General features: G+C 45.1%; 1 protein-coding gene across 1 annotated transcript in view; it reads right to left on the minus strand.

Moving 5' to 3' along the window:
• LOC121157013 (SLX4 interacting protein) overlaps positions 1-26,117 on the minus strand; it is a 153,469-nt gene extending 127,352 nt beyond the window's left edge. Inside the window, exons 1-2 of the mRNA XM_040980965.1 lie at positions 25,990-26,117; positions 14,716-14,772 (exon numbers count right to left, since the gene is read on the minus strand). Of these exons, the coding sequence (XP_040836899.1) occupies positions 14,716-14,742 (27 nt within the window). The 5' untranslated portion in view covers positions 14,743-14,772; positions 25,990-26,117. The remainder of the gene's footprint in view (positions 1-14,715; positions 14,773-25,989) is intronic.
• Between the last annotated feature and the right edge of the window lie 429 nt (positions 26,118-26,546).

The raw sequence follows: 26,546 nt of genomic DNA on the forward strand, positions 1-26,546 counted from the left end.
AAATATGAGTTACTTGGCACCACTTGCTTTTTTGAATGCCAACACTCTTAGCTTGAATATTACTTAATTTTAAAATCATCCATATCAAAGACTAGCAATAGTGTTCGTTACATTACATCCTTCTTACAGGTTTTTAATTTTCCATAGATAATCTTTTCTCAAGCCTACATGCACATATCCTTCTCTGATACCTGCAGTGAGAGTTGAGTCCTACTCATCTTTACAGAGACACTTTTCTTGGGATAATTTTAACTTTTCCTAAAAATAGACATTCCAGTTACCCACCCAGGCAGGGGGCCGCAGCTCAGGAATGCACTGTCATGGCAGGTGGAGAATCAGTCGGGAAGTGAAACAGAGACCCAAGTGGCATCGGGTCTGATACAGCGACATCTGATTCGGCCAGACGATCTTTACAACATTGCAGCATTTCATCAGCTGTTGGGTGACTTGGCACAGCAGCCAGTAGCATTACTTGGTGACAGTTAAAAATACTAACGCTTGTCTTGTTGTTTCTCACTGGAGGAAGTACAAAAAGAATGCTGAGTCAAAAGCAAATATACAGACTCATAGCTCTGGACAACGTATTCAGTGCTCTGGAAGGTCAGTTTTAAGACCAGCTTCATGCCACTGAAGGTTGAGTCCTCTCCTGACCCCAGTGTCATTCATGCCAGGACAAGCGTCTTCTCTTTGATACTTTTCCTTGAGTTTTGCCATATTTTGGTGCAGGATGTGAACAACCTTACAATATACACACCAATAATAAAGCCAGCCCCCTAAATGTAAGCAAAGCAGTAATTATGATTGTTCTTATTCCAGTTACCAAGAGAGCCTTCTCAGGGGTCAGGTTACTCTGGCTACCTTTGGGAACTCCTGAGGTCACTCTACAAATGCTAAGGACTCATTCTGAGGCTTGAAGTGAGGAACTGTCTGTGGGAGTGTTGAGAAGAAACTTAACAGGCCCAGCTCTAAGCCATAACTTCGTGTTCTAATAAGCTTCTGGGGGAAATCTGGGTCCCCTTTTCTGACAACTGCCCTGCCCAACAGTGGTCACAAGCAGGTGTATGGACTCGGGGATTCTGCCCCTGCAGCGCAGATGAACGCCTTTCAGTGCCACTGCCTCGGTTTCCCATTAGGACAGAAAGTGAAGTGTTCGGGTAGGTTGTCATTTGGGAGGTGAGAAGCCATGACATTCTACAACATGCCCAGAAGAGAGAGGCTGGCAGAGGGAGGATCATCAGGGAGGGGATGTCCCTCCCTCCTCCAGGAGGGGCCCACGGGCAGCTACCTGGGCACCAAGCCACCAGGCAGCCTGAAGCTGTCCCCAGGACTCCACGGAGCTCTATGGCACCTTACACAGCTATACTCCGAGGTACTTGTGCTGAACAAATATCCTGCTTGCTACTCCCTTCCAGAGAACCCCAACTAGCAGTGATACTGACTCAATCAAGGTGATAGGTCTCTAGACATGCTGCCAAGTCCCTCTGGGAGATCTTTGAGTTCATCTCCCACCCCACACGGATGCGGATCTCATCCCGGAAGAGGCTGAGCTACACCATGCTTTTCCGTGTGCTTCCCAAAACGTTAGGCTACACTGTCATGCAGAAAACTGCTGGCACCTGCACCCCTCAGGGTGCCGCCTCTCCTGGAACATAGGTCAGGGCAATACGGAGAAACTGAGCTGAAGCTCTCGAGGGTTCCCCAGGAGCCCTTCACTTGCTCTTAAAAGGACAGTGGAGACTAGAAGATGAGAAGCATGACTCCAGTGCAGGCTGCTTAGGAAGGCGAGGTCTGCGCATCCTGCAGGGAGGCTCCAGGGACAAGCCAAGGTAAAGCTATGGCAGACGGCTCTGCAGCCAAGAGCGTCATCCCAGCGTCCACGCCCCCAGCAGGCCCCGAAGGCGGAACAAGCTGCTGTGTGCGTTGTGAGTTTGGCTGAAGCATATTTGTCAGGGAGGGAAAAGAGGAAGTGAGCAAGGCAGCTGCGGAGGTGGAAAGACTCGAGCCCCACCCCAGGCACCGAAATGTGGGGCCCCCCTCCCCCTCAGCCCAGCTGGCCTTCCTTTTGGGGCTAAGGATGATCCCTGTTTGACTGCACATTAAAAGGACAAAAAGAAAAAAAAAAGGAAAAAGAACAATACTCCATATAGAGACTTAAACAAAGGACATTTCCATCTACAATAAAGAAAGATGGTTCTAGAAACAATGGCTCAGAGTTCAGACGCCGTCAGGGGATTCATTAAAAGGCATGAATCCCTCCCACAAAGGCTTTGAATGTAGTAGCTGCAGAACCGTGTTACAAGATTTCTCCATGTCGCTTTACTCTGAAGAGCACCCTCTTTTGAATTTGCTGGCTTAGAGGGTGCACATCTGGCTTAGCAGCTCAGATTCCAGTTAAGACACCCACAGTCTGCATGACAGTGCCTGGATTCCAGAACTAGCTTGGTTTCAGATCTTGGGTTCCTGGAAGGAACAGGTGGTAGCTCAAGTACTCCGTCACCAACATGGAAGACCTGGAGTGAGTTCCAGGCTCCTGGCTTCAGCCCAGTCCCAGCCAACAACAGGCATTTAGAGAGTGAACCAACAGATGGGTGATCTCTCTCTGTTTCTATGCATGGCTATGTAGGTTTGCCTTTCAAATATTTTTATTATTATTATTTATTTTTGTTGGAAAGGCAGATCAGATTTATAAAGAAAAGGAGAGACAGAGAGAAAGATCTTCCATCTACTGGTTCACTCCCAAAACAGCCACAATGGTCAGAGCTGAGCCAATAAGAAGCCAGGAACCAAGAGCCAGGAGCCAAGAACTTCTTCCAGGTCTTCCATATGGATGCAGGGTCCCATCCTCGACTGCTTTCCCAGGCCACAAGCAGGGAGCTAGAAGGGAATTGGGGCAACAGGGACATGAACCAGTGCCCATATGAGATCCCACTGCATGCAAAACAAGGAGCTTGACCCAGCGCAGGCACGGGAGCTCAGGAAGGACCAGCCCTCTGCTGATAATAATATATATATATATTGAGTTTGGGGAACAGGTATTTGGCACTGCTGTTAATACTTCTGAAACTGACATCCCATTTCTGAGCTCCTGGGTTTATATCCTGACTCTATTACTGATTCTAACTTCTCAGAAGGCAGCTGATGGGTCCCTTTTGCAACCATCCTGGACTTGTATTAAGTTCCTGGTTCCTGTGTTTGGCCTGGCCTGGCCTGGCCCACTGCTGGCTGTTGCAGGTATCTGAGGACTGAACCAGCACATGCAGCTCTCCGTGTCTCTCTCAGTCTTCAATAATAAGTATGAGAAACATCCTCAGACTTTATTTCCTCGTCAAGCTGAACCATTAATAGACCAGCAGATCATCCGCAAGATTGTGAAAAGGATTATCAGAACTCTGGTAGCTTTAAAAAGAGCTATAAAATAAGCTGTTTGAAACATCTTGGCAGGAAAATATGAATCACAATGAGCAATATTTATGATGATGAGCATTACTGATACGGCCTAACATTCATGAAAACAGTTACTTGGTACTGTGCACCCTTCGTGTTATTCCTTTAACTGTCCCCTGCCCACTCACAACGCGAACAACAATAAAACAATACAATTAGTGTAGGAGGTGCTGATGCTGCTGGTCCCAGGAGCACCTGTTGAGAATGGGTGCTTTAGAGACTGCTGTAGTGCTTCCCTGTTCTCCCACACAGGTGGCTGCTGAGACCAAATCAGTACTACCAAGGCCCAACGCAGAACGTTGGACCCAACACACGGCTTCTCCTTTCTGCCAGAAAAAGTTTACCAGAAATGCCAAATAGCACAGCTGTGCACAGACCAAAATGCTTTTCCAAACCAGTTCTGTCTAAGCCTGACTTTTTAAGAGAGCGATGTTCTAAAGATATTTTATAACAAAAACATTAACAGTCTGATTTCAACTTAAAAACTTATTGTAGCACCACTGAATCGTAAGTCCCTGAACATCTTTTCTATTAGTTATTTATACATTTAAAAGTCAAAATTACAGCGAGATAAAGAGAAGGAGAGGCAGAGAGAGAGGGGGAGAGGGAGAGAGGGAGGGAGAGGGAGAGAGATAGAGAATGAGAATGGAAGCAGGTGTGAGGGAGGGAGGGAGAGAGAAACCTCAATCTGCAGGTTCACTCCCCAAACGGCCACACTGGTCAGGGCTGCACCAGGCTGAAGCCAGGAGCCAAAAGTTCCATCCAGGTCTCCCAGGTGGGTGCAAGGGCCCAAGTGCTCAGACCATTTTCTACTACTTTCCCAACCACTCTTAGCAGAGAGCCAAATCGAAGCTAGAGTAGCTGAGACCTGAACAGGTGTTCATATGGGATGCTGTTGATTCAGGTACCAGCTTAACCTGATGTCCACTTTAGACATCAGGAAGGGTGCTGTGCTTACACTATCTGCTAAGACACATAATTATCCTAGAAATGAATGAATATTACCCTTATTATTTTATAGATGAGCATCAAAGTTTGTAAAGTCTCAAGTCACTGAGATCAATGTTGGGTGAAATAAAAGAGGTTGGCTGACCTTTTCTAGTCGGCAATCAATAGCTAGGACTATGATCCAAAATTTTCCAGTCCTGGTCACCTGCCAGAGTGCCCACAGCGTACACAGGCAAATACACAGGGCGCCCAACAGGTGGACTGACCTCGGGCTTTGCCGTAACATCCCATTCAGAGCTGAACACAGTCACTGTGCTTCTCCGGCTGGGATCCAGGTATGCGGGGTGCTCTGGTTCACTAGCCTACTGCTACAGAAAGCGTACCAGGTAAACTGCACTGCAGGCTCCTGGAGTAGACAGACAGGCAAGCAGCAGCCTTGTCTGCGGCTCTGGTGCTCCAGGAGGATGAAGATTTACTAACAAAAACTTCACGTATGAAAAGAATCACATTCTTCCTCACTCCAAAGAATTATGAGCCCAGGAATGCATAAAAAGTGAAGATAGAGTCCCTCTAATACTATATAGAATGTCACCATAAAATAATTACTTGGAGGCGTATGACATACATGAAATGATATTTTCATAAATACTTCCACAGCATTATGTCTTTCACTACTAATTTAATATGCAAAAGAAACCCTGGGACACAGTCATGGAAGCAGATGGTCATAGAGGTGACACAATTCACCCAAATGTACCCCATCTTCCTAACGGAAGCCACACCATGAATTCAAGAAAACTAAAAGTCTGATGCTAATTTCATTCTTTAAAATCTGTTCTCAGAAACATGATGATCTAATTTCAAGAAATTACTACAAAAGGACGAATGATAACATGATCATAGAGAACCACAGAAATGAGAAATATGCATGTTCTCTATATTAAGTTATAATAAATGACTTTTCCTGGTAATGAGGAATCGGATGTTGAATCCTCTTCATGCCTCCAAAGAACATATGTTGCTATTTACCTTTGTGAAATAAATCCTATAACATTCTGTTTTCACTTCGTATCACACTCGCAAGATATAGCACAGGCATGTATGTATGTGAGCGTGTAAGGTAACTACCAGTAACAGAATGCTTCTAGCAGTCTTAAGATCAGAATGTTACTGTCACATGCTACTTACATGTGATGGAATGACATTCAGAGGCCTGGTTTCCTATGTTGCTTCATCATTGGTGTTCTATGAGGCAACCACCAGCCAAGTGTCTGAAAGGACTGTCAGCGGGCACTGAGCATGTTCACGCTGCCCTACTCATGAACCAGATGACTGCACACATAGGCTGCTTCAGTGGAGCCTCATTCCTACCAAGGTCCCAAGGGCTGCTGAATGCCAGGTTGCTCTGGCAGTCATCACCTCCCTCGACAGGCACCTCCGAGACAGATGCCAATGACAACAATAAGGAAAGCAAGTAGGAAGAGCATGGTAGAATATATTCCACGAGTTCAAGGACTTCTCAGTCCCCAGGGACGCAATCCAGCCTTACAGGCCAGGGCCAGGGCTGGCTCCGGCTCCCAAAGCTTGCCAAGGACTGAGGCAAAGCTCTCAGTCTGTCATTCCTGGTTCCTGAATCTGGATGAGGGGCCCTAGGGCAATGCTGAGGACACCTGTGGCTTTGCTGTCAGAATTGTCTTCCACCAGAGCAGGAGTAACCCTAAGGCAGAAGCAACTAAAATGCATATGTCAACAACAGGCTGGGGATGCAAACACACACAAGGGTAGGCAAACAAACACGCATTTAGAATTTCATCATCATAATTGAGGAATGGGCAGATTTTCAACGTGCTTTAGCTGCTGCACTTCCCTGGATCACCGCGGCACACTTCCCTCTTGCAGAGCTATGACGCCCTCTGCAGTGCTCAGAGGGAATCTAAGGCACTAGCCGGCTTCAGAGATCTTCACTATCAGTAATGCATGTAATCAAAGCATGTGCTTTATAGTGGGGAAATAATTACCCTGCATGGTCTAAAACTAAAGAGTTAAACACAATAAGCCATGGTAGTGATCAGATAATGAAAATCGTTATACTGAAACAACCTATTTCCCTGAAAGACATAGAAGCAAATTTTATGGCTTGTCTTTTTGGTTCAAAAGAAGTACTGAAAATAGTTACAAAGTGGAGCCTTAGAAAGAGAAGTGGGTTGAGATAAAATATTTCCCAAAGAAGAAATGATGCTATAAATGCAAGACATTCTTTGATTGAAATTGGCAAATGAGCAATAACTTACGCTCCAAGGCCTTCCCTGTCCTCTGTGCAGCAAGAAGGATGTTGTCCATCTTTGGAATGAGGGGAGTGAGGGACAGACGCTGGGCACCTTGGATATTTCACAGGACACGACAGACCTGTGAGGACACAACAGCTGCAGAGGCCAGGCCCTTCCTCTCAGGCAACGCGGCGGGAAATGGTGTAAGCAAAAGAATGTGTCCAGATGGCATTGTCAGGGGCCAGTACGGTGGCTCAATAGGTACCTGTGGCACTGGGATTCCATATGAGTGCTGGTTCGTGTCTGGGCCGCTCCACTTCCGATCCAGCTCCCTGCTGATGGCCTGGGAAAGCAGAGGAGGCTGGCCCAAGTGCTTGAGCACCTGCACCCAGGTCAGAGACCCAGAAGAGGCCCCTGCTGTCTGGCTTTGAATCGGCTCAGCTACAGCCATTGCCACCATTTGGGGAGTAAGCTAGCAGTTGGAAGATTCTCTTTTTCATTTTCTCCGTAAATCTGCCTTTCAAATAAAAATAAATATATTTGACACTCCCCCAACCCCCCAAAAGAAAAGAAACCTGGAGAACATGCATGCATACAACATGAGGTGCATATAATATCTAAAAGCACAGAAAGTAACCGGGTACCAACAGGAGAAATGTTTAGATTATTTTATCAAAGAAAAAGAGACATACTCATTGGAAAAAGCTGCTGGGCACGGATCATGGAGGAAAATGGTAAGATAACAAGGTACAAAATTACAGGTCAGGCGAGGGCAGGAAAGGCAAATGCATTCACTTGGGCCCTGTTCCCAAGTTCCAGATGGGGGAAAAAATGAGACCAAATAAAAGAGGAAGGAGAGAGTAATTATCCCAGTGCCTTACGTGTAGCTGGAGAGTTTAGATTAGATCTGATTAAACAAAAGGAATTACTCTGATCACTTAAGCAAGGAAGTAACATGATGAAAACAGTGTTAAGAAAACACTGCACTGGCACTTGTCTAGAGAAACTGGAAAGGCAGGACCAGAGAGGCAGAGATTATCCAGAGATTAATGGAGAAATGAAAACAGCAAAGACAATAATGGGCTGGATTCGAAAGAAAAGGAAAGAGAAGGCCCAAGTCCAAGGCACTCGGCAGAGGATGGATGCATTAAATAGGCCCCTGTGGATTACAGGCCAGGACGTCTCTGGGCAGGCCCAAGGAGTGGGGAAGGCCCAGTGGTCGGCAACTTCCAAAGCAAAACTCAGACTTTAGCTTGACATGTCAGAGGCCCACTTAGGCAGAAACTTCTTGGAGTCAGGAGGAAAGCTGAGACTGAAAGTGGATAAGAAGCCAAGGCTGGATTCGAGCTGTTTTAGAGTTCTTCAGTAAGAGAATAGATGAGTTTATACACATGGGGGAAAGACTGGTTAAAAAAAAAAAAAAAAAAGTCCAGAAATCTCAGTGTCTGGCCAGAAAGGCAGAGCGAACACTTGGAAAAGAAGTTTCAAATGCAACAAGAAGTTTTTTTTTTTTTCAGACATCAAGATTCACAATAAATGCAAGGTGGCCTGAAGCTGTGAGCCTCCGTGAGAACCCAATGAATGGCTGCTGGTGGATGCTTACAAGTTTTGTACTATTGTATTAAGTAATTAGGACACATCATTGTCTCAAACCATGAAAGCTTTTAGGAGGAAAAGGTAGAAGCCAGGAGGAACCAGAAGGGCAAGAGATTACACGTCAGGACAAGAAATACAGAGGCATTTCTTTCATCTTGAAAAGTTCCACAAACACAAGTGTCTTTTTAAAAACCATTCTCGGAGTTAGAGGTGGCACACTCTTCATTCAGATTTATCTCCAGTGAGGAATGAAATGGGATGCTTTTGCTGCCTTAGGACATTTCCATTTCATTTTTGCTTGTAATTTAGTAGAAATCAGTATGTAGGACTCATCTGATATAAAAATAATTTCCTAATTCTTTTTTTGATATGATAAAATCAGTGTGACAATTTGTAAAACGGAACTGATGGCAGGCCAACCGCCACACTCCCCTTTCAGGTAAACTAATCAACCGAGGACCGGGGATTTCAATGACTCCTTCAGGGAGCTGAGCATGCACTTGCTATTCAACTGTCAGTGTCTCTGCAAGTTTAGTGATTCTCTTTCCTTTCACTATAAAGGGAAAATTACTGTCAATTTTGGGGCATATGAATCTTTCTGCGGTGTTCAAAGGAATGCAAAGACTAAGGTTAACTGAAATCCACCGCAGAACACTATGCTATTTTAACTGAATTGCTACTAAGGGAATGGAAAGACAAACAGAGATGGTAAAGACGCAAGGAATTTGAAATATAGGGACAAAATTGCTCCTATCTTGCTTAATATCAGTAAAACTTGCAAACCTCTTTATTTTTAGAAAATGAGAATTTCTACATGAAAATCTCTTCTCTGTCACACACACACACACACACACACACACACACACACACACACACACACACACACTATCAACAGCAAAAGTAAAAGCTTTCAGCTTGCTAACAGGGGCAGGAGGAGGGGGGTCATGACACATCCCTGTGGAGGACAAAGCCAGATCCACATTCCAGGGAAATGGGGCTGCTCTTTTTCCTTGCACGCAGACTGGCCTGTCACCAAGCCAGCCTCTGGAATCTTCCCAGGCTGACTGCACTAGGGAAGCCAGGAATCTTTTCTCATTAATCAAGTCCTCCCAACAAAAATGTTCCCACCCACAATAAAGAGGACTGAGAAGACGGGAGACGGCAAAGCAAGCTTTGTAGCCCAAAGAATTCTAGACTTTGCTGTAATACCTAACTAATCCCAGAAAACAGATGCAGGAAGTAGAGGAAATGATCTCCAAACAGAGACAGACAATGAGACAGAAAACTTTCACAGCAGTGCTTCCGCTGACCCAGGCTGAAAATTTAAAACCACTGGATGTCGTGAGCACGGAGGACAGACCCCTCAACTTCCCCAGAGTACACATCATGTATCCGACACTTTGAACAGTAATTTCTTACTCAGAATTCTCTTCTTTTTGCCCAAATTGTTCTGTATTTTAATGCAAAAACATCCATGATTAATACATTGTGTCCACACCTACTACTTTCTTGTAAACGAAAAGGAGACAGGCGTAGGGTCTTGCTAATTTACCCCGATCCCTGCAATCAGTTTAAACCCCAAAACTTCACTAAATGCTTATTCTAGCAAGGCTCAAGGCAGCAAAAGCACACAAAGAAACAATGATTTAAATGTGTGCTCTCCATTTCACCTGCTACCAGCCACCTCTGCAAACTGAATTTACAATGTGGCTCATGGGGATAGAGATGTTGGGTAGGAGATACAGATGCACATGCTTCAATGTATACTTACTCATTTCAGACTCTGCAGGCAGTAAGATCTTCGGTGTGATATACTCAACTCTGCCTCTTCGCTGTGCTCCGAAACAACTTTCCTTACAGAAACAAGCAGGTGGCATGTGGGCAGTACGACGTGCACTTCTGAGCTAACCCTTTCCCCTAACAGAAGGAATTTAGAATTTTGGAGATAAAAAAAAAAGCCACGGAAGGATGCAAGGCTTGGGTGTCAGAGTGCTACAGATTTCAAGCAAGGTACACGCCTGCCGCTGCCACTCCTCTCAGCTACAACAGCAGTCATGGAAGAAGAGACGAACGTCCCTGCCAACAAGCTGTGCCGGAGCACAAGCCAGGAGAGCTTGGGAGTCATAAGGCCAGGGACTCTCTTCTTAGGCAGGTCGCTCTGAGAAGAACGAACTCAATGTCAAGGCCACAACAGTCAGAGAGAAAAACACGCCCTGTAAGTCGGAAGACAAGAGACTTTTCTTCATCTGAAAAAGAATAAACTGTTTGCTTGTACAATTAATACCAACTCAGATGCAAATCGCAGCTTGTTCGTTGTCCATCAGTTTTGTTTAGGAAGCTATTTTCTAACCAAGTGTCTTCTCAAAGAAGTCAAAAGTAGATGCATCTATGAAGTGTGTATATATATAGATATATATATATACATATGTACACCCACACACACACATATAAACTAATTTCCTTTAAGTTTTACTTGTTAACATTTTTGATAGTGCCTGGACAAACTAAAACGATAATATCAAAAACAGCTTTCTTCTGCCCTATCCCACTCTCACCCTCTAACCACCAGGACAAACAAACTTAGCTATTTGAGCTGTGTTTACTACCGTATTTCTAAACACTACATTTGTACTACAATCTCTCATTATTTCAGCTTTACATCCCACTATGGAAAAGAAAATTGACACTTACATCCAACTGTTCCGCATGTCTCTTTTGCCAGCCTTCCAAAACTTGGGAGTTCACCACACTGTGAAATGTAACCTTTGTTCCAACATGAGCCTGGTGGGGTGTGATGCTTGCTTTCTGATCTTGTATAATCTCTTGTTTACTTACACTTGAGGGTTGCATCACTTAGTTTATCATATTCCTAGGACCAAATCATTCTGAGGTTCTCTGACAGGCCTAAACAAAACCTCCTTGATGCAGTCACATGTACAAGATATTTTATCCATTTCCCTTTTTGCTGAAGTCATCTTTCTCGAAAGCCTCTGCTCTTTTCCAACGACGGTGGTGGTTTCCACGCCTGATAACAGTACACAGACCTCCCGTGGGATTCGCGTACTTGTTGGATTCCCTGTCGGCTGGACATTGTATCTGATTTTTTCTCTATTTCCTCCCCCATATTATAGTCCTACTGTATCAGAAGGAATTTTTTTAGACATTAAATCTCTGAAAAAATATATCTCTATTTTGCCATCCTGTGTGATTGAAGGTTGGCCTCTTGGGGACTCTGGGTTGGAAATTCCTGGATTATTGTCTAGCTGTGGGAGAGGGCTGCTCTCTACTGGGTCACCTGCATGCAAATTTTATTTAGGATCTTCTCTATGAAACTTCAAACCATAGGCCTTTGTAAAACACTTTTTCGTTGATGAGTGAGAACTCATTCACTATTTCTCCCAAGCTAGAACACTGTGTCTCACAAGCTGGTAAAATTTGCTGTATTATTTTTTTTATAGTATTCCTTTATATCATTTTGTCTTGCTCTTCCTTCTAGAAGTCCAAATGTTCCTATCAAGTCTACATCTCTAATTCTCTTATGTTTTCATTCCATGTTTTTTTTTAAAAATCAATCATCTGATTGGTTTACTTTCCAGGCTGTATTTTTTGATTGAATTTCCAAGTTTTATTGAAGTTCTGGGTTTCCATAATATTTTTAAGTTCCAAAAGTTCTTTCCTAGTTTTCAGGAATACCCCTTGGTCATAATAGCACAGCCCTGTTACAGTATCTTCCTCTTTCTAGTCAGAGACACAAATAATGACACTGTTCACCTTTGCTCCCAGGCATCTCTCTGACATAAGTTTGTTCATTCACTTTATTCTCTTTCTTTGCATCATCTGACTTCCTGTTGAATTCGTAAGGATATCCAAGTGTCCATTTGTAACTAAAAGAAACAATGAGACAGTGACTGGATACTTCATGTTCATATAAGGACTCTATTAATTGATAGATTCTAGGAACCCAGCAGGAATCCACATGTTTAGTTGGTAGGTCCAAAATATAGACTATAATAATATCTACCAACTATTACAAATATTCTGGAGAATATCTAGAGAGAAAAATAGACACATTTCCATCCTGCCTGGTTGAACCTCACGGTTGAGGCAGCTCCCTTGCCTGTCAACCATCTAGTAACTGGGTTCCAAGCCTTGTGGATGCCAATCTAAAATGTGACATTTATTAGCACAATCTGCCACTTCCATGAGTATGGGTTAGAAATCAACGGATCTACTTATGACCTGACCAGGGGCATGACCTCCAAGCTAGTGGTTGAGTAGGACAGTCCATGCTATCAGGCCCCATGCAGTTTCAGAAGAGTCTTCTGAGAAGCTCTGTCCATTTCTGAGCAGACTGTCTTTGAAGATCAGCCCTGAACAAGTTAACCTGACTCTTTCAGCAAATCAGAAGCGGTCACACGACACTATCCAACAAACTTCAGATGAAGGGGAGGGATCAGCAGAGTAAATAAGGAAAATAATACCTCCAGGAAAAAAATGGTTAAGAATTTGTCAAAATTGATAAATTGTCTTTAGACTTAAGATGCTCCCTGGATCCCAAGCCACTCACTCACAAAATCAAACCTATGTCAAGACTGCCTTGATCTGGGCACTGGCCAAAAGAACACAGCTGAGATTTCTGCAGAGAATGACAAATTGCATGTCCTCCACCTTGCAACTCTTGTTTTAGGAAACCAGCCCTCAGAACTCAGCTAGCGGTCATGGCGCAGTGGCCTAGCAGCTAAAGTCCTTGCCTTGAACACGCCAGAATCCCATACGGGTGCCAGTTCTAATCCCAGCTGCTCCACTTGCCATCCAGCTCCCTGCTTGTGGCCTGGGAAAACAATCGAAGATGGCCCAAAGCCCTGGGACCCTGCAACCATGTGGGAGATCTGGAGGAAGTTCCTGGCTTCTGGCTTCAGATCAAGGAAGCACCGGCCTTTACAGTCACTTGGGGAGTGAACCATCAGACAGAAGGTCTTTCTCTCTGTCTCTCCTCCTCTCTATATATCTGACTTTCCAATAAATATAAATAAATCTTGAAAGCAAAACAACTCAGCTAGCATCCTAGGTATCTGTCCTTAGCATCCTAGACAGAGTCCCTAGAAATCTGTCACTCCAGGCAGCACCAAACAGGAACTTGACAGCAGTTAAGACATTCTCATCCCATTTTGGAGTAACGGTTAGATCCCTGGCTCTGGCTCCAGGTTAACACAGAACCTGGAAGACAACATCTGATTGGTGAAGTGCTGAAAGTGCTACCACCCCCACACAGAACCTGCACTGAGCTCCTTCCTCCTGACTGCAGCTCCGCCGTGGCTGTCTGAGATGTGAAACAGCACATGAGCACCTCCCATTCTCTTTCCACCTCCTTCTCCTTCCTTCCTTTGTCTGTCTGTCTCTCTCTCTTTTTCTCTTGGCATGTGTGTGTCTGTCTCATAAACACTACGGTTTTTAAAAGAGAGAGAGAGAGAGAAATCCTCTGACAGTTTCCTAGTAACCTGCAGAATTATGAGAAATAATGAAATGGCTGCTTCTTTAAACCTCTAGGTTTTAATGTAGTCTTTAAGCAGATAATGAAAGCATTTCATAGTAGCAAAACCAGATACCAGAAGACAATGGAAAAGTATTTTTAAAGTGCTGAAGGAAAGTAACACTCAATTACAATTCTAAAACCAATGAGATATCTTTCTGGAGTCAGACCAAAATATACTCACAAAGAGTGAAAGTTCACAGAAATATATACAATATATTGACAAAAGAAATACCTGGAAAAGGTAAAATCGGTAAGTGTGTCAGGAAGCCTAAGAAAACACTGATGTGGTACAAAGAAAGATAAAAGTACAAGATATCTAATCTGGTCAACAGTGAATGCAATCTATATGTTCATGTTTGAACTTACTACTTGAGATAACACTAGAATTCAGCAACTGTCCTAAAGATTAGCACCTCTAAGATCCTGTATCCATTCTTCCCCCGCCTTCCCCATCACCTCCCACGCAGCGATCTCCCACCCTTCCACACCTGGGAGTGTCAACCCCATCCACCAAGAGATGACACAATGATCAGAGAAGAAAGAGAGGAAGAAAGAGGACCCCCTCCTCACAGGTACCCAGCTGCACCATTCACTGTCTGCTTTACTTAGCCCTTGAATCGCCTTCATCATTAGCAGAGCCCATGCCATGGACACACAATAGGAGTGACAAATGTCAACGTTCAAGACCAGGTTACAATGCAAAAGTATCTGAAGGCTCGAACAAGGAGTTACTCATCATCATACGAACGGTTCATGTGCTCAGTGCACACTGAAAATACGAAAGTTTTCAATGTGTTCATTTAAACATTTCAGAGTCCAAAATGTAAAGACCAGACAGTTTATAACTTCAGTTTCCAGTCAGCACAGAACTCAGTAACATTAGAAAGTGGTTAACTATTTTAAAGAAAGCTATTAAGCATTACTTACTTTAACAGCAAATTTCTTAGATGCCATGGCTCACTGATTCAAGAATTACTCTACCACCTTCAAGAGAAAAGAAAAAGAAAGCTATAATTAGGCATACTGGACTTGTTTTAGGTGGATATTACTAGACCAGCAGGACAGTACAGTATCAATAATTATTTGCGAGACCAAAATTCACATTTAATTGTTCTTAAGCAAATATTGCCTTGAGTAATAATACAAAAAAATTGCCCTCAAATAAAAGCATAACCCAGTTGGCCTTCCTGCTATACTGCCAACCCTCACAACTATTTAAAATAGAAGCAGAAGGAGAAGCTCGCCCAGCATCCAATCATGAGTATTATCCTGATACAGAAACCAGCTAATGATATCAAAAGAAAACTATATATTACTGTCCCTTATGAAGAATACAAAAGTCCTCAACATAAGGTTAACAATAAAACCCATCAACGTTCAACGAGACTATACACCATGAACTGGAGTCATCCCAGGAACACAAGGGTAGGTTAACATCAGAAAATTAATCCATGTTGTGGTAATATAATAAAGCATGTATTGTAACAAATATTTTTTAAGTCTTTTTTTTTTCATTACAAAAATCCAAAACAACAGGAATAGAACGGAATTCTTTTCAATTTGATAAAAGGCACCTATGGAAAGTTCACAGCTAAATCATACATACTGGTGAAAGAATGAAAGCTTTCTCCCCAAACATGAAGAATACGTGCATATATAGAATAAATGCTGGTTCTCTTCAACACTGTATTTGACGTACTAACAAAGGCAATTTGGTAAGGGGGGGGGAAAAAAAAGGAAGACATCCAGAATAAGAAAAAATATATAAAACTCTCTATACACAAATAACATCTTTTGGTACAGAAAACCCTAATGAGTCATTTAAAAATTAAAAAAAAAAAAACCTACAGAGTATATGAAATACACATGATCCAGAATAGCTTAAAAAAAAAAACAAAACAAAACCCAAAACACAAAAACAAAACTCTGCTAGGAGAGAGGGGAGCAGACACATGGGGAGGGTGGTTGTAGACACAGTACAACTACCACAACACACCAACGGACTAGCCGAGGTGCACACTGCACAGACCAGTGACAAGTGCACGCATCTGCAGAAATGATGTGAGGGTGCGGCATCGTAACTTAGGGATCAACCAAGAAACGAGTCATCCCATGGACTGTGGCCAGGTAGCAGCTTGTATCCATTTGGAGACTAAAGAAAACTGGACCACAACTCATGCAATGCAAAAATATCAGTTACAGATGCTTTAAAAACTCAAATATGAAAACACACACACACACACACACACATTAGAGAATATTTTTATGAACGCAGAACAAGGAAGACTTCTTTTGCATTTTTTGTTTGTTTAGATTTATTTATTTACATTAAAGGCTGAGGTATAAAGAAAGCGGGGGAAGAGAAAGATCTTTCATTTGCTGGTTCACTTCCCAAAATGGCCACAGCAGCCAAGATTGAAGCTAGAAGATTCTTTGGGGTCGGTCTCCCACAGGGATACAGCGTCCAAGCGCTTGGGCCATCTCTCACCGCTTTCCCGGACGCATTACAGGGAGCTAGGCTTGAAGCACTGCAGTGGGAGCTTACCCAGTGCCCACAGGAGATGCCAGCGCTGCGGTTGGCTGTTTTACCCACTACTTCGTAATGCCAGCCCCAGAAGTTTTCTTTCCTTTTTTTTTTTTTTAAACCAAGCACATAAAAAACACCAAACCATAATCGGAGATCTCATGTTAAAATCAAAACTTCTCTACAAATTTGGAGGAAACATTTGGAGTCTGCGTATCCAAAAAAGATTTATATCTAGAATACACAAAGAGCTCACTCACAGACTCAATAGTTAGGGGTCGGTGTGGTGGCACAGTGTATGAAGCTGCTGCTGCAGATGTTAGTTCAAACCTTGGATGCTCCACTTCCGATCCAGCTCCCTGGGAATTTACTGAAAGAGAGCAGAACATGGCCCAAGTGCTTGGGCCCCAGTGACCCACCTCCGAGACCAGGACAGACAGCCTGGCTCCTGCCACAGGTCAGATGGACAGTGAACCCGTAGCTAAGAGAGAGCTCTGCTTTTTCCTGTCACTCTGCCTTTCGCATAAACTTTTACGAACACAAACACACACACACCCTAATCAGAAAATGAGCAAAAGTCGCAAACAGGTATTTTACCGAAGAGAATGTGCTGATGGCAAATAACTGCATGACAACATACACGATATCCTCATCCATCAGGAAAATGTGAACTAAACCCACACAGATATGCAAATACCAGAGTGGCAAACAGCAGACAGCAAAAACCCCAAATGTTGTTGAGGATGTAGGCCTAACCAGAAACCTACTTGTAGTTCCAAGCTGGAAACAACGCAGGCAGCTTTCAGTAGGTAAACCGTTACCCAAACCTTGTTAATTTACACAATGATCTATTACTCAACATTTAGAAGAGATAAACTATTTGAGTCCTACAACAATTTGGATAAAACTTAAGGAAGTGATATCGAATGGAGGATGCCAATATCATAATTTCTTTTTTAAAAAAATATTTTATTTTCATTGCAAAGTCAGTTATATAGAGAGGCCAAGTGGCCACGACAGCCAGAGCTGAGCCAATCCAAAGCCAGAGGCCCAGAGCCTCTTCTAGGTCTCCCATGCGGGTGCGGGGTCCCAAGGCTTTGGGCCATCCTCAACTGCTTTCCCAGGCTACAAGCAGGGAGCTGGATGGGAAGTGGAGCTGTCGAGATTAGAACCAGCATCCATATGGGATTCTGGCATGTGCAAGGTGAGGATTTAGCCACTAGGCTACTGTGCTGGACCCTTAGGTATAACTTCTTTCTTTCTATTTTTTTTTTTTTAAGATTCATTTATTTTTATTGCAAAGTCAGATAGAGAGGAGGAGAGACAGAGAGGAAGATCTTCTGTCCGATGGTTCACTCCCCAAGTGAGCGCAATGAACGATGCTATGCCGATCCACAGCCAGGACCAGGAACTTCCTCCAGGTATCCCCACATGGGTGCAGGGTCCCAAGGCTTTGGGCCATCCTCGACTGCTTTCCCAGGCCACAAGCAAGGAGCTGGATGGGAAGTGGAGCAGCCGGGATTAGAACCGGCAGCCATATGGTATCCTGGTACGTTCTAGGCGAGGACTTTAGCCCCTAGGCCTCTGCGCCAGGCCCTAATTTCATTTAGAAAGCATTTGTAAACCAATGTCGAGATGGAGAGGAGATCAGAGGCTGCCAGTGGTTGGGAATGTGGAAGCATGTGGCTGTGAGGAGGCAGGAAAGGACACGTGACAGCAAAACAGTTCCAAATGTTCATTGTGCAGTCAGTGACAAGAATAAATATTAGAAAAAAGGAAGCTGCACAAATCTAAATGAAAGTGTGCAAAACTGACTAGATCTAGTTCGCGCTACTGACTGGGGGCGGGATTGCGATTCGGCAAGTTGAGCTGCGACCTGTGAAACCAGCACCTCTTTTGGCTGCCAGTATGTGTACAGGCTGCCCCGCTTCCCATCCAGCTCCCTGCTGGAGTATCTGGGAAGGGGGCAGAGGACGGCCCCCCAAGTGCTGGGGTCCCTTCACCCACACAGTGTATCCAGATCCCGGATGCTGCAACCATCTGAAGACTGAACCAGCAGATGGAAGATTTCACTCTCTCCTTCTAACAAGGCTTTCCAAAAAAGACTCAAAAAACAGAACGCACCCTCTGTTAGTTGATCCCGCAGCCAGAAACCAATCGGGAGCTGAGCCACTTCTCAGGGCCAGTGAGGGCACGTCCCTGACCTCAGGGTTTCTAAACCCTGAGATGCTCCAAAGCTCTCCTTCCATCCTGCAGGCACAAGGCCTGTTACCTGCAACAGTGAGTCACAGAGACAGAGAGAGAGGTCTTCTGGCCACTGGTCCATTCCCCAAATGGCCACAATGGCAGGAGTAGAGCCGATTCTGAAGCCAGGAGCCAGAGCTTTCTCCAGGTCTCCCATGTGGCGATAGCAGGCCAAGGAATTGAGCCATCCTCTACTGTTTTGCCAGGCCATAAGCAGGGAACTGGATCAGGAATGGAGCCGCCAGGACATGAACCAGTGCTCATATGCATTTCTGGCACCTCAAGCAGAGGATTAGCCCGATCCACCACCACATTGGCCCCTGTTGGTCATAATTCTAGCGGTTGGAATGACCAAAGTCAGGGACCAGCAGCTTGGGAGTCTGATGAGGGCTTATTCTCTGCTCCAAATATGGCTCCCATATGAACCCTTGACAGCAAATGGAGTGAAATTTATCTTTGATGAATTACAGAGAGAGAGAGAGAGCGCGCGCGTGGGCGTGCATCCTTCCATTGTCTGGTTCACTTCCCAGAGGGCTGCACCAACCAGGGCTTAGTGAGGCCAAAGACAGAAAGCAGGAGCTCCACCCAGTCTCCCATGTCTACGGCAGGGCTAAGGGACTTGGGCTTCTCCCGCTACGTTTCCCAGGTTCCAGCTTTCACCATGATGAGGAGTTTGTTCAGGCATAAACTGGGTCTGGGAGGGTATTCAAATACTGACATTCTAACTTTAATTTTTTTTAAGATTTTTTTTTTTTATTGGAAAGGCAGATTACAGAGAGGAGGAGAGATGGAGAGATCATCTGTAGGATGGTTCACTCCCCAAGTGACCGCAATGCCTGGAGCTGAGCCAATCTGAAGCCAGGAGCCTCTTCCCACAGGGGTGCAGGGTCCCAAAGCTTTGGGCCGTCCTTGACTGCTTTCCCAGGCCACAAGCAGGGAGCTGGATGGGCAGTGGAACTGTCAGGATTAGAACCGGCGTCCACATGGGATCCTGGGGCGTTCAAGGCGAGGACCTTAAACTCGGCCCTCTAAGTTTAATTTGAATGCCAAAAGGTATCATTAGCTTCTGCTTAAATCTAGGTACAATGGATTTTTTAAAACTTTTTTTTTCCTGACCACTTGAAAGCAAACAGACACATACATGCGCGCGCGCGCACACACACACACACGGCAAAACAGTTCCTTTGGAAGGGGTGGGTGGGTGTCAGGCACAGCAGGCAGGATGCTGTGTGAGACACCCATAGCCTGTGTGGGATGCCTGATTCAAGGTCTGGCACTTTTACTGCCCATCCAGCTTCCTACCAGTGTGCCTCCAGGGAGCCAGTGGCTGCTGCCTGAGTACTGGACTGCCTCCCGTCCACATGGCAGACTGGGAGTTGTGGGATCCTGGTCCGTGGCAGGCAGGCGACTGGGGAGCAGATCACTCTCTCCCTGCCCTCCAAACACAATGAAAGCAAGTGAGTAAATGTTTTCAGTTCCTTTCCTAGACTGTCAAAACTGCTTTGGGCAGAGCCAAAGCATGACAGCATGAATGGGAAAGCAGCTTTGCCACCAGAGCTGCCAGTACGTGTCTGGATTTTTGTTGCCAGTTTTTAAGAAGTTCAAGACAATCTCCCCATAGATGAACTTCCCAAGCACTTGGAGGCTTGCAATGCACCAAGCGCGCTGGGGAGGCGAGGCACACCAAGCTCACACATGACCCTGCAGCCTTCACTCCGCACCCTCACTCCGCTTCCCCTGGCCAGATAACCGGCATTCTAGCACTAGGGGCAGCCTCTGTTAGCTCCAGATCCCATGAAAACATGTGAGCCTGTGTGTCCTCAGTCGGGAGGAAAAAACCCTAAGACCCTTAAGAATATTAATTTTGGAAGAGAAGTAGATTAAAAAAAAATCACATGATTGTCCTGTCATTGAAATACAGAGCAGAGATAAACTCCAATAAAGAAAGTCAGTGACCTTTCAGATTACTGTGTGGGAAAATCAAGGCACTCTGAAATTCCATCTGTCTTCCTTTTAGCAAAGCTGGTCCGTGTCACGAAGTGAAAGCGACCACTATGATTAAAAAGGCCAGAGAGGAACTCCAGGATTCTAATCTCTGGATTTCAAATTTTATCTAGAAAATTATTATTTGTCTATCATCTAAAAAAAAAAAATAAAAAGACTTTCACCAGCCGTGGGAGCAGAATCAGAAACCGGCAAAGGCGCTGTCACTTATGGACAACTCAAGCATGGGAAATCATTTCTCGGCTGCTCACCCCAATGAAGCTGGTGATTTTATCATCAAAGAACCCCAATACAAGGAAAGAAACAAAGTTTAACAAAAGACCAAGGGACAACCTGAACACAGGTCTTACTGGAGACAGCCTTAAGTTTGGAAAGGCCACATTGGTATTAAAAAAGCATCAGGGGCCTGGCGCAGTGGCGCAGTGGTTAAGGTCCTCGCCTTGCACGCCCGGGATCCCATATGGGCACCGGTTCTATCCCTGCAGCCCCGCTTCCCTTCCAGCTCCCTGCCTGTGGCCCAGGAAAGCAGTTGAGGACAGCCCAAAGCTTTGGGATCCTGCACCCGCGTGGGAGACCTGGAAGAGGCTCCTGGCTTTGGATCAGCATAGCACTGGCCGTTGTGCTCACTTGGGGAGTGAATCATCGGACGGAAGATCTTCCTCTCTGTCTCTCCTCTCTGTATATCCGCCTTTCCAGTAAAAAAATAATAAAAATAAATCTTTAAAAAAAAAAAGCATCAGCTTTTCCTATTAGTCATATGATAATACGGAATGTCAAATTCTGCTTATAAAACATGAAGTAAAACAAACTCCAACACAGAGAAAAATGGCAAAATATTAGGCCTTTTCTTCTTTTTTTCTTTTTATCATTAAAGATAGATCAAATATTGAGATCATGGATCAAGATTAATCCCACAGAACATTTCTTAGCCTTCAATCACCAATCAGGTGACCATCAGTTTAGGCCTTGCCTTCCCGCTGGATCCACAGGAAATCCTTGCCAGGTCCTACCTGGGATGCATCACGACTCAAGCATCCACACGTGGTGGGGTTATAGCCTCAAGTTCCCATAAGACACAGCACAACTGCTCATGTGACCCCAGCCAAGCAATTCCATTCCCCTAAATCTCTGGCTTTCTTATCTGTGCAACGGAATGGAGCCACAGTTGCTCCTGACTCCTGGGAGGACAGCATGAGCCCTGGTGGGTCATCACTTGGTGTGGGGCTAACACCAGCAGGTGCTCCTTACAGAGGGCACGGCAGACAGCCCAGCATCCTTCGGCTTCTTGATGTAAGAGCCACTCTAACGAATACAGTGTTGCAGTCACCCTCACCCTGGGAAAACACACCCTTCCGATTATCATTAAGGCAACCATCGAACATTTAAGATCCCTGGTTGCTAAGCGTGGAGAGGTGACAGGTGTGACCATGATGTCTCAGTAAGAAGGCATTTACCAGAGGGAAGTGAGAAGAAAGGCTCATTCTTACCTTCAGTGGTGGTCACGGGACTCAGTGCACTAGTTAGAAATCATGAAACTCAACACTAAAAGTAAATTTTACTGAATGACAGTTAAAAATGTTTTCCAACTGGGCCCGGCACAGCAGCCTAGCGGCTAAAGAACTTGCCTTGCATGCATCAGGATCCCATATGGGTACCGGTTCTAATCCCAGCAGCCCCGCTTCCCATCCAGCTCCCTGCTCATAGCCTGGGAAAGCAGTCGAGGATGGCCCAAAGCCTTGGGACCCTGCACTCATATAGGAGACCCGGAAGTAGTTCCTGATTCTTGCCTTTGGGTTGGCTCAGCTCTGGCTGTTGTGGCCACCTGGGGAGTGAATGAACAGACAGAAGATCTTCCTCTCTGTCTCTCCTCCTCTCTGTATATCTGACTTTGCAATAAAAATAAAATAAATGTTTTTAAAAAAATGATTTCCAACCGAGTCTGGCAAAATGGCCTAGTGGTTAAATACTCACCTTGCAAGAGCCGGATTCCATATGAATGCCAATTCGTGTCCTGGCTGCTCCACTTCCCACCCAGCTCCCTGTTTGTGCTTAAGAACACAGTAAAAGCACAAAGCTTTGGGACCCTGCACCTGTGTGGGAGACCCGGAAGAAGCTCCTGCTTCCTGGCTTCAGATTAACTGTTGCAGCCACTTGTGGAGTGAACTAGCAGACGTAAGATATTTCTGTGTTTCTCCTTATCTCTAAATCTGCCTTTCACTTAAAAAAAAATCTTTAAACAAAAATGTTTTTCGATTGCCAAAAAAACCCCTTCAATCTATTTAAACTAAAGAATAAATCAAAACAGTGACACAACCAACTTTTACATTCAAGATGCTATATGAGCTATATTTTATGTTATTGTATAACATGAGTCATATCCAAGCTTGTTTAAAAGATTTATTTATTTGAAAGGCAGGGTTACACAGAGAGAGACAGACCGATAGAGATCCTCCACCTGCTGGCTCTCTCCCCAGAAGGTCACCACAGCAGGAACCGGGCAGCCAGCAGCCACGTGCTCCTTCTGGGTCTCATACATAGCCAGCAGGGTCCCAAGGCCTTGGACCATTTTCTGCTGCTTTTCCCAGCATATTAGCCCAGAGCTGAAGCCAGGAATTCCAACTGTTGCCCACATGTGGGCACTGCAGGTGGGGTGGCTCTGCCCTCTAAGCCATAACACTGGCCCAACTCATGTCCAAGCTTAAAACATCTCTGATTAATCAAGTACAGAATGTCAACACCACAGGATAAAAATGAGGCACTGAAAAGTAATATACAAATAAAACTTGAAAGAACCCTCAAAATAATTAGACATGCATGCATCAAGGGATAACAATCTAAAGCAAAGAAATCTACAAAAATTAAATCTACATCAATGCCTCTAGTTGGCATTTAAGTTATATATTTCATTCATAAGACACTAATTCATAAATAGCATAATGGTAAACATGTGAAGTCCCAACACAAACACAGTTTTCCTATATTCATCCCTTGCTTTCACTGCATGCAGAAAAGTTGGGCACCAGATAAACAGCTGCTCTTTGTAAAGGTAAGCAAGTGTGGCACAGAGCAATGTGGATAGCAGCCTTGTGAAATTAAGCAAAGTACCAATTTCCACCAAGTGGGGATGGTATAAACAAATGACAGCCCATCCACGTACCGGAATATTACTTAGCGATGAAAAAGGAACAGGCCACTGATACTTGCATTCACAGACAGGACCGGAAATAACAAGGGGGAGTGGGAGAAGCCAGATTCCTCCTTCTTCCCCAGGAAGCACATACTGCAACACTCTTCTTGGATGGAAACCTAGACAACAGCACCTTCTCCGTAGTGATGGGCAGGTGGTTGCCAGCAAGAAGGCAGCTGGACGGATTTCAAAGGGTGAGGGGGAACTTGGCACGAGGAAGGTACTTGGGAGCTTTCCCGCGGTGGTGGCTTCCCTGTGAAATCCAGTGAAAGAAAGCGAACTCTGCTTCCAGGACTTGAGACTTATTTTAAGACAAATGCATTTAAAGTTGATTTTTTTAAAAAAAAAAAAAGTCTACCACGATACACTGTGTCTAGACCACCTTATTTCCAAAGTCAAACAGGTGCATATCCTAAAGAGTCAAAGAACTACAGTTGATTTCCCCAAACGCGGCTTTCAAACAGAACATTAAACCACGCGCAGCTGAACATAAAGGTAACGACCATTCCTTAACACTGACAGTGGTGCCGATGAGCCAGGCACCGCTTCAAGCACTTGGCTTGTCTTCACTTCTCTAGACTCAAAGTCACGCGGCTGCTAAGTGCATGGAGCAGGATTTGAAAGCAGAAGTCTGGCTCTAGATTCATTTCCCTGCCCACCGTGTTCTACACACACACACACAGCCTGTGAAAATCAGAAGCCATGAAGACTGCACTTATACTTCTGACATTCTCAGAATATGGCTGCAGCACAACGTGCCACATCCAGAGGAGACAAAGCAAAGAAACAACAGTCATTTGGTTTCCCCTCCTCCTCCTCTGCACACGGAGAGCAGCACCAGGAAGGATGGGGCGTCTTGCTAAGGACAGAAGCCATGGCAAGCCACCAAGGTCCTGGGAGAGTGGCTCACTTCATTCCCAATCCAGTTATGCATCCCACTGACTTCAAAACCCTGTTATTCTAGAACAGAAACATGCGGAAACATGAAATCGGTGTACTGTATCCTGTAGTGGCTAGGTTGCTTAGAATGCCTGCAGCTCTCCTGGACCGGAAGCTTCCCCAAGCTCCCCAGGACACAGTCATACACAACAAAGAAGTCCCGACTCAGATCGCTGTTTAACCAGAGACGGTAGGATGGGAAGTCCCTCTAAAGATCCCGTGACCCTCTGCCAATGTATCCCAAATCATTATTACAATCTTGTCCACATTCAGACTTCAACCGTTAAAGAATTAAAAAATACATCCAAGTCACACGAAGTATAACAAGCAACTTTTTATTTTTTTCCAAATGCAAGCCAGCAGTAAACTCCTGTTAGGGTTCCAGGATGAAAGTCTATCATGGATATATTGCCATAACAGAAAAAGGCCATCAACGTGAACTGGATTGGCAAAAACACTTCACTTTCTGGATGACGTCAAGTGGGTAGCCTACAGGACATAAATGCATGCCAAACATGCGCTGCCTTTAAAGCATGCAATACACAGAACCTGGTGAAGAAGCTCGCGTAGAACCCAGGCACGCTGCTGCCTGGGCAGGTGTCCCGACTCAGCGCAATTCCGGGGGCGGGATCTCATTCGGTACACCTGGGGCAGGACCAAGCCTGCAGCCCAGTAAGCTCACAGGGGCTGCCAGCAGGGCACACCAGGCAAAGACGCCCGTAGCACCTTCAACACTAGTTCCTGTCGGCCAGCGGCTTCCAAATACGGTTATATCTAAACACCAAAAGAATACATTTCTAGTGCAGGCAAAAGGGGGGTGGGGTGTGGGAGGGTTGGTTAGCCAAGGGAGAAAGCAACTTAAACCTGCAGTGCTAACAAGCACAGAACACCCAATTATCGCACTATCGACATCAGAGAAGCTCCATGCCCCCTAGGGTTTTTCCAGCTGGACACACTCAACAAACAAACTGGATAGATAAATGAATCGCAAAAACGTCTGGGAAGAACACTTCATTTGCACGGGCACGATTGCAGGCAACCGTCATTTAAAACAAACCCCTGGCCCATCCCGTGTGCTCCAAAAAAGACCCTAAAGAAAGAAAAAACTTCTGCACATTTCCACTTGACCGTTCAGGCGTTGCGTACCCAGACGTACAACACACCTTCTTAGTCCTTCCAAAACACCGAGAGGTGGAAGCGCGGGGAGAACTCGGAGGAGGCTAAAACAGGGGGAGGAGGGTGGATCGACAGCTGGATTCAAGTGAAAGCACACCTCAGGCGGCACTTAGCTCCATGTGCTTACCTACGCTGCCAGCAGCATTTGTATTTTGGGACTGTCCAGGGTCACTGGTGGAGAAGTACTGGGCTGGGGAAATTCAAACTACAGGCAGCAAGCTCTCCGGTCAAACTGCGGCAGCTCCGCGATTTCAAATTTCGTGCTCATTTCCCTTTTCCCAGGGTCTCCTCGCGCATTTAAGAGCACAGCTACCGCCCGAATGCAAGATGATGGGGACCGCTTCGCAGGCGGCTTGAAGCTTTGCCAGGATCTAAGATGGCGGCAAAGCCGTAGGCGAAGCCGTAAGTCTGCGAGGACCATGCCCTAAAGAAACATGGCGGTTTTCGGGGACCAAAACAAAAATGGCGTTGAAGGATTTGGCACGCGAGCAACGTGATTGGCAGATGACAGATCACGGTTACCAGCCGGAGAACTAGACAGAAAGATCTAAACCTACTTTTCCGATACGGAAAGATTACTGAACCAAATATGGACAGTATCTGTGACGCGAAGAGTCTAAAGAAGGTCGGAAAGTGAAGGCTGCTCAGTGCCGACTCCCCCTGCGCATGTCCGCCCTCGGACCG

This window comes from Ochotona curzoniae, unplaced genomic scaffold (assembly GCF_017591425.1).
Source record: "Ochotona curzoniae isolate NIBS_2020 unplaced genomic scaffold, NIBS_Ocur_1.0 contig_3520, whole genome shotgun sequence".
Taxonomy (NCBI): Eukaryota; Metazoa; Chordata; class Mammalia; order Lagomorpha; family Ochotonidae; genus Ochotona; species Ochotona curzoniae.